Raw genomic sequence first — 15,067 nt, forward strand, 5'->3', positions numbered from 1 at the left:
GTCTAACTAAAAACTGCTTCTTTTGCACCACTTTGCTATGTAACATTGTCCAGTGGCTGCTAAATCTTTTATGTCGTTTGTAGTCAAAGACTTTCATTTATTTTTCTACCCATTCCAAAGCAGTTCTCTAAAAAGTTCCATCAGAATATGGATCCACCACAACGAAACAAATTACTGATGGAAATGATGCAGCAGACGGACCGAATGCTCCGTATCCGTCTTTTGCGAAGAGCATAAATGGGCCTTTAGTCCACCTGATTCTTTCTTTAGCATTTGTCACAGCCACTGTAAGTTTTCTTGTTTGGAAGAGGATGGAGGAATAAGAGTAATTCAGTGGGTTCATTCCTCAATGTTATTCTCTAGATTTCACTATATGCCAAAGGTTCCCATCTAATCTTTTTTACGTTTTGTTCAGGTTTTTAAATCAAAGATAGTCCATTTGAATTCTTGTGAAAGCCGTAATTCCTGAAAATCATTATAACTGCATTAAGCCAGTATTTTAGTTGTGTTGTTGTGACAAAAGGAAGAAAATCTGTAACATGCAACATGATGATACTATAAAACTTAATAGAGGCATTAATGTTGCTTGTTTGTGGTGGTTGTTGAACTTTGTGCTGCACTTAACACTTTATTGGGCAAATAACCATATTTGTACAGAGAAAATGCCCCTGCATGGTAGTCCATGAAATCACAGAACCACACCATCAAAGATCAGGCTACATCCCAACTACTTCATTAAGATCGGTCTTCAGCATCAAAAATTAGAAAAATCTTAATACTGACCAGTTACAACTGTATAACTTTTATTTTAGAGTAAAGTAGCCAAATTTTAAAGTCTTGAAATATCCTCCAAAATTAAAATAACACTCTTTTCTATTGTTGAACATTTCCAAGTATTTCAGTGAGTGCCGGATAAAGGGTTACAATGCCTTTGCATACTGATTTGTGAAAACTCTTCCAACCGTTTCTTGGTAGTATTTGTCAGGTGTCATGATTTCCCTCATGCATGGAAATGACAGAGGCTTAACCGACATTAGTGTGTCATAACTAAAAACATGCAGAGGTAATTCTCATTTGAGTACACATCAGACTGGTACAAGGGGGGCCACAACAATGAAACCCTGTCTTGCTTCTCTTTGTCTGTTAGGAGCTTCGCTTCATGCTTTGAGTCAGTGCACTGCAACAAGCTGTAAGTTTTATCTGGAGGGGGATTATTCGATAGGTGGCCTTTTTGACATTCACTACATAGAAGACCCCGTTTATCATGACAGACCCGAAGTCATCGACTGCTCCAGGTGAGTTTTATAATCGTAATGCTGCATGACAAAAGTTGCCATTTACCATTTAGTGTGACTTGTTTTTAGACTTCTTAGTTTAGACTTTTTAGTTCTTAGACTTCATCCTGTTCTTTTATCTTCCTATCTTTAGTCAACGCTTCAGTCTCTCAAACTACCGAAGGTTTGAGTTGATGAGATTCTCTGTAGAGGAAATCAATAACTCTACCAACCTGCTACCAAATGTTTCTCTTGGCTATGAGTTGTTTGACCACTGTTCAGATACACTCAGCTTCCCAGAAATTTTCAAACTCATCTCGGTCAACGGCTTGATTCATCCTTGGGCTAAACCATACAAGGATCTGTCTAAAGTGATAGCAGTGGTTGGTCCTTTCACAAGCACTCAGTCCCTGACTGTAGCCCCACTTTTCATGGTGAATCTCATTCCTGTGGTAAGTCTTCAACAGACAAGCAGTTGTATTGAGTACAGTATGTTTCATTGTCAGCAGTTTTTATTGTTGACTGTCCCTGATGGTGATGATAATCAAGAATTTCTCTGTTAACAGGTCAGTTATGGATCTTCATCTTCTGCACTTTCAGATAAAATTAAATTCCCATCTTTCTTGAGAACAGTGCATTCCAATAGAGATCTCATAGAAGTGATTGTTACTATTGTGCAACACTTCAAGTGGAATTGGGTTGCCTTCCTTAACAGTGATAATGATTATGGCAACGATGGCCGGGATTTGTTCATTAAGAGGATCAAGGACACTAAGATTTGCCTGGCATACACAACAGGACTTAGTGCCAAAACCAATTACTCTCAGGTGTTCAGAAATATAGAGCGAGATAAAATATATGTAATTATTGTTTTTGCTCCTGAACTGGCTGCTGAAACTCTCATTGGGTCAGCAATTCAACTGAATATCACCAATAAGGTGTGGATAGCAGGTGACTCATGGTCCTTAAGCAAAAGACTGCAGAAGATTAAAAGAATAAAAACTATTGGAACTGTACTTGGGGTGTCTCAGCCAATAGTGTCAATACCTGGTTTCAGTGATTTTTTGCATTCTTCTAAAAGCCACGTTCAGTGTGGCGATGATGTGGAAGGCAATTTTTGCGGTCAGGTTTGCAACTGCAGTCACTGGAGTGCTGAGGAAGTCCTTGATGCCAACCCATCTTACACTTTCGCTGTTTATTCTGCCGTATACGCCATCGCTCACGCCTTACACAGGACCATGCAATGTGGAGCAGGTGGATGTAAAAATCTTACAGTGTACCAAAACAAGGTAAATACACAATGAATAAAGATTTGTTTTAATTCACCTTAATTAGGATTTAGCTTGAAATTTTTGATTGCCTTCAGCTTGTTGGCAGCTGGAGGATTTACCTTTTCTTTTTTTTAACTTGTAGAAATAAATAGGTTTAGGGTCATTTGTTATTAAGTAGACTGGGGTAGGAGTGGCCAGTGAGGATGCAGGGCATCCAGTCATTTTATAAATAATAGGTAAATTATATTTCTGTATAATGGTCAGTCTGCAGCAACTTAACCAGGGTTTTTCCATCTCAGTCTTCTTGTTTTTTTTTTTAATTGTTCATTTTTTTCTTTAAGAAAGATGAATAATGTAAAAAAAAAATTAACAACAGAGCCATCAAACAATTATACATGAAGCAACAGGACATGGTTTAAAAAATGTATCCACCATCCATGTATGTGTTGTCTTTTTCTGTGGCAAACGTTTGTGGGTGTCTAGCCTGTTTCAAACCCTCAAAGAAACAGAATAAAAAAATAAATATGCCACATTTAGCAGACTTTAAGAAAAAAGGACAATTTGGTGTATAAATATTGTAAAACACATTTTGATTGATGTGAGATGTTACTTTTATAGAAAGAAAACATGCACTTTTGACTATACTTCAGCTGTTGTGTCATAATTATGTTTAAATCAAACTGAGACAATGAAAGTCGTAATGTAAGGTTTATGTATTTACATCAGGTTCTGGAAGAGCTGCTGAAATCCAATTTTACACTGTTGAATCAGACCATTCAGTTTGACGAGAATGGAAACATCAAGTTTGGTTTTTATACAGTCGTCTTCTGGAACCAGAGTGGTAAAGCACAGAACGTTGGATTTTATAACTTTCACCCAAAAGCCGATTTCTTCATCAACAGCACCAAAATTATGTGGTACGCAGATGGAAAAGTAAGTGTGTTTATGAGTGCCTGGTTAAACATTTTAAGACATTTACCATTTTTTATCATTTAACATTTTGTTCAGATTTTCCTGTCCCAATGAAGCATGTCTATCTGTCTATATCCATTTAAAGATACGTCTGGTTGAGTAGTTCAAATTACAGCATCAAGATATCAGTCAACCTCATAAACATTATGCTCAAAACCATAGTTTATATATATATATATATATATACATATTAAAAAAGTCACTCATTACTGCTTGCCCAGGTGTTTTTATTGTTGTCATTTGCCATGTACAGGTGCCTACTTCATTATGTTCATCAGCGTGTCCTGAAGGCTATGTAAGAAAGCAAAAAGGACTCCATGTGTGCTGCTATAATTGTGAAATCTGTCCAAGTGGAACTTATGTCAATATTACTGGTAAGTGATTATAAAGGCGTGAAAGAACTTAATGAAACCGTTCTGACCCCGAACAGAGATAAAGAATCTAAATCTACATCTCAGCTACTTAGCTAAAATGGTTTTCTGCCTAACTTTTTAAAAAAGAAAGTAGTACTGATCACTTGTACTAACCTTGTAATATCCTCCAATATTATCAGAACACTTTTTTTCTGTGATTGAAAATTTAAATATACAAGTATTTCAATGAGTGTTCGATAAAGAGTTAACAGCAAAAGAAACTGGTTTCTTGTCAGTTTTCCTTTTTGTTATTTTGCATCACAGAAAAACAAAGAATGGAGCATGTAGATTTTTTTTTTTTTTTTTTTTTTTGCTGCTGTGCTGCATCTTTTTTAGACAGAGAGGGTTTTAACTTTTCTGATTAACTTTACTGATACTTCTTCTAACAGAGAATCCCTTCAAGTGCATTAACTGTATGGACACAGAGTGGTCTACAGCGGGAAGCACATCATGCAGTCTGCGGCTGGTGGAGTACATACCATTCACAGCCACTGGTGCTATAGTGATCATGGTTGGGACTTGTGTCTTGGTGGGCCTCAGTCTGGCCGTGTCTGTTCTCTTTGCCATCAACTACAACACGCCTGTTGTCAGATCTGCTGGAGGACCAATGTGCTTCTTGATTTTAATCTGCCTCGGTGTGTGTAGTTTTAGTGTGTTTTTTTACTTTGGTCAGCCAACACCTGTTTCTTGTGTCTTGAGATATTTCCCGTTTATTTTGTTCTACACTGTTTGTCTGGCATGTTTTGTTGTGCGTTCCTTTCAAATTGTTTGCATTTTCAAAATGGCTGCAAAGATCCCCAAGTTCCACAGCTGGTGGATGAAATATCACGGACAATGGCTACTTATCGCTGGGGCATTTGTCACTCAGGCTGTCTTCCTGATTAGCATTTTTTATGATCCCCCCAAACCTTACAATGAAACTTCATGGTACCCAGAGCAAATCGTACTTTTCTGTGGCATAAATCTTGGAGCAGCTTGTGCTCTGATTTTGCCTTTGTTATTGTGCTGTCTTTGCTTTATTTTCTCTTACATGGGAAAAGATCTCCCAAAAAACTACAATGAGGCCAAAGCGATAACTTTCTGCCTCCTCTTGCTGATCTTCACCTGGATCATCTTTGTCACTGTGTTCATGCTTTATCGTGGAAAGAACATCCAAACTTTTAATGGGCTGGCTGTTCTCTCCAGTCTCTACTCCTTTCTGTTGTGGTACTTCCTGCCAAAATGTTACATCATTATTTTTCAGCCCCACAAAAACACACAGCAGTACTTCCAAGGTCTCATTCAGAATTATACCAAAACAATCAGTCAGTAGCTTCTCACACTAAAAATGTCTAGATACTGTGTTTTTCTAAATAATTTAATATTTTTGTAGATGAATAATGTTTATCTTTTCAAATCTAGCTAATATTTTAATAGGTTTCAAAAAGATTTCCTAAATATTAATATTAGGGTGGATGATGATCACACTTGTCTCATAGGGTCAGAAAAGACTGGAAAAAAGGAACATGGAAAGGGACAGCGTCTTCATTAAGCTTTTTTAAAATGCACCAAATAATGGGCTCGACAGTTAGATGAGAAACTACTGCACTTACATCAACATTAAGTTTAGAATATTGCTAGACAAAGTTTACATGTAAATCTAGTTATAGTTCTTATTTTAAAGAATATGAACCTTTAGTAACAGTAAAATGATAATGGCATGTTAAGTTATATGTGGTTTTTAATTGTGTTGTCGTTGTATTTGGCTGTCTGTGAAATATTAAAATTGAAGTTGTGTGTATTTTTATAGCCATGAAATGTGTAGTGAATTTCCACACAGTTAACTCTGTACTTATTTTGATTATTTTACTGTTCATGTAAAGCTGCTTTAAAAATAAGCGCTTCAACAATGAAAAAAGTAAAACTATAACATCGTGTTTTGTCTTTAATTTGAAGCTGCTGTAAAAACTAATCTCACCACATGATGGCATCACTTCACTGACTGCACAACATCACCTTTGGCTTTATTTGCCTGCCACGTCAATGCACAAAGGAAAGCTTGATCACACATTTCTTCTCCTTTAATTCCATATTCTGCATGGGGATGTTAAGCATTAAAATGACAAAACTGGATAATATTAAAATAAGGTCAGACACCACAGAGTAAATAAATTGTGGCATGCTGGGTAAATCCAGCTTAAATAAATATGATAAATTCAGGATAAGTTCTTGAAGAGAACCAAGAAATAGATGTCCAGTTCACCTTATTCAAGCTCTTATGATTACCATGATCTGGGTGGCTGAGAATCTATACCAACATCTTGTATATAGTCGGGATGGTGAGTGCAAGTTTTTTTGTTGTTGTTTTTTGTTCAGCTAACACAAAAGTCAGCCATTCTTTTCTGTTAACTCTATTTTGATACATTGAATTTGTCCTTTAAACATTGAGATAAGCCCAAACACGTGGTTCTGAGTGAAGATTGTAATATTATTATATTGTTAGTTATTATAACCCTTTGTCTTTGCCTGAGGTCGTTCCACGAACGCAGCTCAGCCTTATTTGATCCAGATGGATTCAAAACAGACGTGTATTGTCTTTACTTAGTGCACGCACTCACATCTAACATGCACAATGAATGAATGAAAAGATGATTAAATGAACGACACTAAAGGCTAAATTAGAGCGCTGTTCTTCTCATCAGCGGATGCAACACTGTTGATAGAGCTGTACGAAGAATGCAAACATATTTTCACCAAAAAATAGACAAAGCTGCAACTACTAAGAGAATTAGGGAGGTGGTAGACTATAACAGAAAATGCCCACAGACCAATGCATTGGGTGTGTGTGGTCCATGTTCAGGTATTTCACCCTGTAAATAACGCAGAAGTTTGGTGAGCCAACGACTAGAGAACCAATGATTCAAATCACCGGGTTGACAAAGAAGTGACTGGAGCTGTAAAATTAATATGAATTAACCTCATATTAACAACACTTAAGGAAAGTAGGCCATCGGTGTCCTGCAGGCTGTAGAAGTTTCCCTGCTACAACACACCTGACTCAGACTCAGGGTGCTGAACTACTCTTATTACTTGTTCATAGAATATATACGAAAAGGTGTGCACATCATTTCGTATATTTCCAGCAACGCGAGAGGTCAGTGCGCTGACGAAGCCTGCGTATTCGTTAATGTCATACACAAATTTGACAGTTTTGCATGGGACACCCAAATGGCTCGCAGCGGTCCTGAAGCAGCCCCAAAAATTTTTAACGTTTTCCTTCTAACAAAACATTTTTGTATGACCGACCCTGCCAGATATGATAATACACACGGTTGCCATTTTATTTAAAGGCACAAGCACGTGAGGCAGACTTCATCTGAGAAACAAAGCTTTTCATTATCAAGTGTTCAGAAGTTAAAACACAACAGAAGGGAATGCAGCCGTGAGATTACCTTGCGTTTGCAGTCACTTAATAGTAGCTATGTTTAATATGCTTTTCAAGCTTTTGTTCCGATTATTGCATATTAAATTAATCTCGTGTGCTTGAGTCGAAAGAGAGCAGCAACGGATCATTTCTCTCTCCATTTGAAAGTCAAGCTTTCACGCCGTGCACGCTCAGCAGGGTTGGTGAGCGCCAAGAAATCAAACGGAAAGAGCCTGGCAGTGGGGGGTTTGTTGTAATTCTAGAGGGTAAATTGCCATTTTGTTGAAGCCTTTCAGTTTCCAGGCAAGGGAAAAGGGAGGATGGACCGTGAAACTAGGAACGAATTGGCAAAACGTACCACTTAGCGTGGCATATGGCGCGCTTAGAGAGCGAAACGCTGACACCAACAAATTGACAATTTCATACCAATTTCAGAGTTAGATTCGCCACACACGATGTCATAAAGAGTTCATGTCCCTCTGTGGGATTTCAGGAGCTTGACGTTGTTTTCTTAAGGAAAGAAATAAACACATTATAAAGTCATAAATCTTTTAGGATTAAAAATCATGTAAATATTTAAAAAGGGCGACTTGTTAAGACTTAAATTCCAGAGAGATGTTTAGATAGTTATGTGCCTTTAAAACTCACCTTTAAAGCATGTGTCAAGTAGCCTATGTAATTCAGCTCTGCTCATGGCACACATATTTCTGTTATACAAAATATGGAGCGAGGAAAATCGGAGGAACGCCCCGCGGCTTTTCACTTGAAGCTTTTAATTTTCCACTTTGGCCAGATAAAGGGAGAACCCTGGGAAAACTTGGTCAGCAACTGGTGCATCTTTTTACATCCAAAACAAAAACAAAACTCACTTTAAATGGAGGCCATTGCGTTTGGTGGCCGTATATGATGCAATTTAAATTAGTCTCAGACCGTCGGGGTGCTGGACATAAGAAATCTGACATCCTGTTTGGTCTGTTGATCATTACTCCATTTTTAGAACTTCATAACTTTTAATTTTAATTATTCGCATTTAATTAGCGACAGGCCCCTTCATCACTTCTATGACTTATTTGTGTCTTTTCAGAAGTAATAACTTAAGATGTAATTTACTATACTATAAATGATCTAACCTGTTAACTCATAGCACTACAAATACTAAGTTAAGACAGACAACTTTCAGATCAAAAATTTGTAGTCTAAATTGACTGTAGTATTGAAAAGGGGGTAAGGGGGGAGTTGGCGAACTGCTGCCACTAAACAAAAAGTTTAGTTTTTCGTTAAATTAATGTATTTTAATCTCACTCAAACGCATAATTTCCACGTTCCAGTCATATGACTTGTTTTACGCACGACTAGTGACAGTACGACAACTGCTTCTTGGTTATTATCATTCAAATCTTGCTCTAGTCGTTCAGAATAAATGGCAGATGTTTTGTAATTCAAGGCGCATCAATAGCCATGCGCTTTCGTCTTTAACAAAGGCGCACTCCTTTTGTTAGGCTCTTGTGTCTTTCAGTCCGGTTCTCAACAAAGGCTTCATCCTCCAGCGAGTTATAAAGTTACTTTCCAGTCAGTTCATTTCGGCCCTTGAGAAAACCTTAAGCGATGTTAATGTGCGCCTCTGGTCTTTTCATGCTGTAACCCCGGCACACAGGCGAACGGCGGTCATTGTGCTGCCAAACCAAAGTAAGCAGTCTTTAAATAACCCGAGGACCAGTCTATAGAAATTCATGACACTATTTCTATTTGATGTTTGATCAGAGCTTCGCCAACACGTCCGTCGCGTGGCTTTTCACCAAATCCTGTCAATATTTCTGATGTTTTTCCTGGTGCACCTATCCACTTACCTGTTTGTTGTTACTGTGGCCTTGTTGCGCACAATGAGCGTTTTGGTCACACTAGTGCTGCCTCGGATCCAGCTGAATGGAAGGCGGTACATCGATTTGCTCCGCTCACGCTGAGCCAAATTACGGTCTAGTGTTTGCATATTTTGGCATGAAAACATAAACTGAACAACATTTATAGTGACCGAAATTAATGCAGCCTAATCTATACGCTACCATTCGTTGTTGTCCATTGTTATTGGTAGAGAAAATGTAGCCTTCATAGTGTTTTTTTCACTCTGGAAGTCAGCTGAACAGAGAATACCCGCTGTATTTCTGGCTTTATTATTTTATTTGTGTTAGGTGTTCGCCTAACCATTGGCCTGCAAATGAGTCACTTTTCTTTTAGAAGGACCAGAGTTTATTGCAGTAATTGCATAATTGCCTCACTAATCGTTGTTAACAAGTTCCCCAATAGTCCAATTATTACAGCAACATTGTTGGGACCCTCCGGTGGGAATCCATGACAAAGGCCTGGTAGTGTTAATGAATGACCTGGGGGCTGAAAAGTGAAAGTTGGGAGAAGGCGCGCTCCCTTTTTGAAACATACAGTTAACTTGTTATTTAATGGCACTTGCATTATAATGTCCATTTAAAACAAGTTCCGTGCTGCGCTATTCTTATGGATAGGTGATGGCATAAAGTTGTACGCATTCATTACGGCAGAACACATGTTGGCATTGCGCATTCAGTGTGGAAATGTCAGCTCTTGATTCCTTTGATTCCAAAGAGCCAACACTAATTGAAATTATGGCGCGTAATCAGCGGTGAAATCTCCCCTCTGTGACTCAGAATACCAAAACAGTTGTTGAGGTACGACGATTCCACGCTGAAATCAACCCTCCACGGTCTTGTGATAAAAACCAAGCGTGAAAACCCAGATAATGTGGTGGACAGATAGGACAAAAGACACCAGAAAGACCACTTACACCAGAGCATCCCGGTCAGATTTCATACCAATTAAATTCTCCTGGTTGTGGCATCATAAACATGGCAGGCAATTTTTCGGTATTTACGCAAATTGTTTCCTGACAAAAGTCTGACAATTCCGTCAACCAAGGTCTGTTGAAATTATCATTGAATTAGTTCTGGAAGCAGGATGTATTTAGTCCCAACAATAGAAAACACGATTTTACACCATTTCTCTGCTAATTAAGTAATTTAAACCGTTGCTAGTTTGAAAACCAAACATTTAGAAAAAAAACACCCCATACGAGGTCTGTGTTATTTATTCAGCAGTGGAGGGAATCTCGTGATGCCCACTGCTCACAAAGAAAATGAAGAGAAAAGATCAATGGCATTTCCATAATCTAGGCTTCTTTCATGTGCCTTCTCTCTGGCTGAACACAAAATATTCCCCCTAGCTTAGTCACTTAATGGATTGTATGGATCAGGCCAGAAAAGCAACTTAAGGATAACTTTAAAAACATTTGTCTTTAAAGATGCACAATCTAAACACTTTTCTTTTTACTGAGACGCCAAAACAAACCTGAGCACATGTAAATTATATTAATTAGATCGATTTAACACTTTTAGGTTCTCATTTCTGCGTTAAAGCTGTGGATATACGTTTAATTCACCTCTAGTTTGGCATTTTCAGATGATTATACGATTCTCAGTGGACTGCATGGAGATTGAAGTCAACGCATTGTTTCAGCTGCTATAGCTTTCCCAAGCTTTAACCCTTTTCAGGGACCAGTGTGGAAAATCGGGAGGCGAGGAACCAAGGACAGGGGGCGGCCCGCGATTCTCCTCGGTGCCTCACTGAGCTTGGTATGAAGACAAAAACTGCAAGCACAATAGATAGAGATTCCCAAAAGAGAAAATGTGCTTTTAAATGGTGTTAACATATTTGTATATTTTACACTAGTAAAGGTTTCATTTTTGGTGTATGATGTTGCACAATTTGTCATACAGAAGCTTGTTTGGTTGTTAACATGCTGGTACAAAAAAACTTTTACCATCACTGGCCACCAGAAAATCGAGATGTTGCAGGGACATGAAGGGAATTACCACGGCGCTGCCTTCAGCCTGGTGGCGTGAAACTCGCACATAAAAGGACTGAATACAGGAGTCAGTGGCGTTCATGCTGCACACAAGCAGAGCCACTATAATTATATGTTTACCATTTTTACGCTTCTGTTTAATTTTTGTACCCCCCTATGCTATGTAATTGATGTAGCCTAGGCTACACTGTGCCTGAGAGATTTGTAATCCACTTATGTTCTAAGCCTGTCGTAGAATAAATACAGTTTTATACATACCGACACACGGATTTAGTACAATCGTTGTGGCGCACTAAACTTACTAATAGCACCCCTCTGCAGTCTGCAGGGCCTACAAGCTGCTAAGAGACAATAAAAGGTTTGACAGAAATGTCACCAAAAGCCTTAAATCAAAATATTAGATTTTCTTTGGTGGAACTGCGTGTGTTTGGTTTTGGCCATTAAATCCGACCGGCGCTGCTCATTTGAGCGCAAGAAACAGGCGGTACTGTTTGCATTGAGATGTTAAGTGGGTGTGCCTATATAAATCCACTCAGGATTAACTCCCTTACTGGCGAGTGGACTGGTGAGAGCGAACGACATCAACCTGAAAGTAACCCCCCCAACAAAGGACTAAAAATGGTGGCGACGACAGAATGCGTGGAAAAAGCCAAACCCACTGCTGGGAACAAGGTATGAAGAAATTAAGAAAAAAACACTTTGAAATAGGAAAAATGTGTAGTACGAAATATTAACTTAAAATGAACTTTTCAGGTATCCAAACCACTTATGGAAAAGAAGAGAAGAGCTCGCATCAACCAGTGTTTGGACGAGTTGAAAACACTTCTGGAGAGTTTCTACAGCACCAATGTGAGTTTATACACAAACCACGTCTTAGAATATAAAGAGAAAACTTTAATTTCTAAAAGTGTTTTTCCCAAATTGTGTCAAAGTAATTATGACCACACTTGGGAGAAAATATCTAAAAACTGTCAAACTCTTTGTTCAGATACGAAAGCGCAAACTGGAAAAGGCCGACATCTTGGAACTCACTGTGAAACACCTGAGAAACCTCCAAAAGATCCAAGGCTGTAAGTGTCCATTTCATTTTATCACCCATAAGTCTCAATACTCGACTGATTCGATTTTATTTTAGGGTGCTTCAAGCGCAAATTCTTCTTCTCGCCTTGTGACGTCTTTATGTTGCTTTCAGGCTCTGCAGCATCTTCTGAGTGTCCTAATTACCACGTTGGCTTCCGCAGCTGTCTGGCAAACTTTAACCAGTATTTGCTGATGTCAGATCACTTGAACGGGAGTGATCGCTGGATGTTAATGCAGCTTTCCAACAAACTGTGCCGCTCTCGTCGGAGAGGGGAAGTCTCCAGCACCATGGACAGCGGTCTGGACCAAACCGAGACACAGAATGGGGCGCAGGAACCTCTGCTGACCACGACTGGACCTGGGGAAGGAAAAACGATCAAATCTAAAGCATTGAAACTCCACAGTGCACGCACTGCTACTTGTTTACCGAGGGAAGACGCACATCAGTCATCTGACGCTAATCATACGTCACAGATTGCGGTGCCCGCACAAAATACAAACGAAGAAAACTCCAGTCCCAAAAACTTTGACTGCGTCAGTCACGAAGTTGCAAACACACAGCACAGTATGTGGCGGCCTTGGTAGAGCTGATGAGAAGTTGTACATATCCCGAGTCATAGTATGAATGTTTATAATTGCACTATAGATTTTCACTGCATGGTTTTGTATTTTATACTGTACATGCATTATTTTATTAATAAACGTGTTAAGAGTGATTGTGTGTTTCCTTAAATAGATTTTTACCTCCCGCTTTGGTGGAAAAGGTAAAAGAGAACATGGAAAACATGTAGACTACTCCTTTGGGAAAGCTTTGTATAAAAATCAACGTGAGCCCAAAAAAACTAATACAGTCCATTAAGCCTCAGGTGTTGTTACTCTTTTTTTGTTTGTTGTGTGGTCTTCACTCAATATTATATTATATTATATTATATTATATTATATTATATTATATTATATTATATTATATTATATTATATTATATTATTAATATCAACCTAGTTTGTTTACGGTTTATTTAAAAACTTAGAACAATTAACCCAAACCAATCTTGTAGAGTCTTGTTAACAGACCAGGCATCTCGTTCTATCCCAGAACTCATAAATTAGAAGGTAATAATCCAAATAAAAAGGCAATGAGGCATAGCATGGGCAGAATAGGCTACTCTCATCAACAAAGATGCAAGAAAAAAATAACAAAAATAAGTGATACGAGTCAAAAATCAAGTAAAGTATGCATAAAACGAACAATGTGACAGAACCTTTGGACACACAAATTAGATGATTTTCATGGTAAAATGACTAAATGGATACTTTTCCTTCTTACACTGGTGCCACTAACAGTTTTTCTAGCACTCCATCTTCCCTATCATTATTTGTGGTTACTTTTTGTCCTGTCAGATACACAAAACCTCAATGTCGCCCTAGTGGGAGAAAGGAGAACCTGTTAAAATTCTATTGCAATCTCTATGTGCAGTTAAGTGAAAATTAAATGAATAAATACACAGAGTTCCAGAAAACAGTTTCACTCACCAGTATGAAGCAGTAGCGGGAAAATCAGAGGCTTGTCTGACAGCAAAATAAATTTCTATCACAGACCACAAATTACAAATGTTCTGAGACCATGGTCTCAGAACATGCATGCTTGTCTTGTTAACATCAAGATATAAAGGTTAGTTAGACTGTTTTTTTTATATATATACTAGCTCCGGTAAATAAAAATACAATGCGAAATATTGAGTTTAAACAGTTTTGCGTTTTTCTTATTTTTCAGTTCAATAGAGCGCATCTGTTGCACACGTGTGTTTTATTGCAGTAAACATATAGTACTACACTGACTGTGGGGTAGGCCACAGATCTATTCCTGGTTGGCTCTTTTAAAGTGCCCTTTAGTTTTCTTCCGCGGCTACTTTGGCAGGGATGTCATAAAGTGTCTCCATTCTTGAGCCCCAGCCCTGGGAAGGATGGCACCTTGCAGCGAGGAGAATTGCTGAAACGCCCATAACTCTTTCACGTACTGAAAAGATACTGTTGGCTCTTAGAATGGTGTTCCTGCGCACGATGCACAAAAAGTTTCTAAGCTTTCCAAGTCAAAGAGAAGATCTAAACGTATGGAAAACGCCTCGCGAGTATACATTATTCCATTTTTTTCTTTTAGTTTAGTTGGCTCGGCTTAGCTCCTAAACCCTGTCTGTAAATCTTCCCAATGCACAAAGTCAAAGCCGCTCTTTTAATAACAACTAAGGCTCTAGCAACAAGATGAGTTTGTTTAATGCAAGAAAGGAAACGTCACGTGACGACCATACTGAATGGCCTCACACTTGGCTAAAATTTTCTATGAACTCTTCACTACATTGTTTCAGTGACTAAGTTTGGTCTTCTATAATAGCGAGGCATATAAGAGTTAAGAAGAGAAGGGAGGAGCAGAATCCTTTATTTGCATGAGACTGGGTCCAGTCAAGCGCACTTAACAGAGCAGACGTGGATGAAGTACGCTGCAGACGCCTCCCCTCTCTTTTCTGTGCCAGTTTTGGTGATAAATGTGTCTTTGTAGGCCAGGTTCAACACTGCCACAGAGCGCTGTGACTTGATGATTTGGGAAATTAAAACATACAGTATGTAACTGACCCATACAACAATAAGTGTGAACCGTCCACAATAGACACCTTTAGTTCAAAGCTGTCTCCAAGTAGACCACCAGGACACCGTGGAATTAGCTTTTAACTAAAAACAACCATGTCCATGCTCACTGTTGTGGGCAAGTCTTTC

At 38.6% G+C, this 15,067-nt stretch overlaps 2 protein-coding genes across 2 annotated transcripts; both read left to right on the plus strand.

The window, feature by feature from the left end:
• The first annotated feature begins 1,113 nt into the window (after nt 1-1,113).
• Nucleotides 1,114-5,738, plus strand: LOC121651084 (taste receptor type 1 member 1-like). Its single transcript, XM_042002959.1, has 6 exons — nt 1,114-1,295; nt 1,429-1,726; nt 1,841-2,563; nt 3,272-3,478; nt 3,771-3,891; nt 4,320-5,738. Exons 1-6 carry the CDS (start codon nt 1,114-1,116, stop codon nt 5,240-5,242), a joined length of 2,454 nt encoding a protein of 817 aa, XP_041858893.1. The 3' UTR covers nt 5,243-5,738.
• A 6,102-nt stretch (nt 5,739-11,840) lies between these two features.
• her3 (hairy-related 3) lies at nt 11,841-12,887 on the plus strand. Its single transcript, XM_042004629.1, has 4 exons — nt 11,841-11,894; nt 11,976-12,071; nt 12,211-12,292; nt 12,415-12,887. The coding sequence occupies exons 1-4, from the start codon at nt 11,841-11,843 to the stop codon at nt 12,885-12,887; spliced, it is 705 nt and encodes a 234-aa protein (XP_041860563.1).
• The last annotated feature ends 2,180 nt before the right edge of the window (nt 12,888-15,067 follow it).

Source organism: Melanotaenia boesemani, chromosome 13 (assembly GCF_017639745.1).
Source record: "Melanotaenia boesemani isolate fMelBoe1 chromosome 13, fMelBoe1.pri, whole genome shotgun sequence".
Taxonomy (NCBI): domain Eukaryota; kingdom Metazoa; phylum Chordata; class Actinopteri; order Atheriniformes; family Melanotaeniidae; genus Melanotaenia; species Melanotaenia boesemani.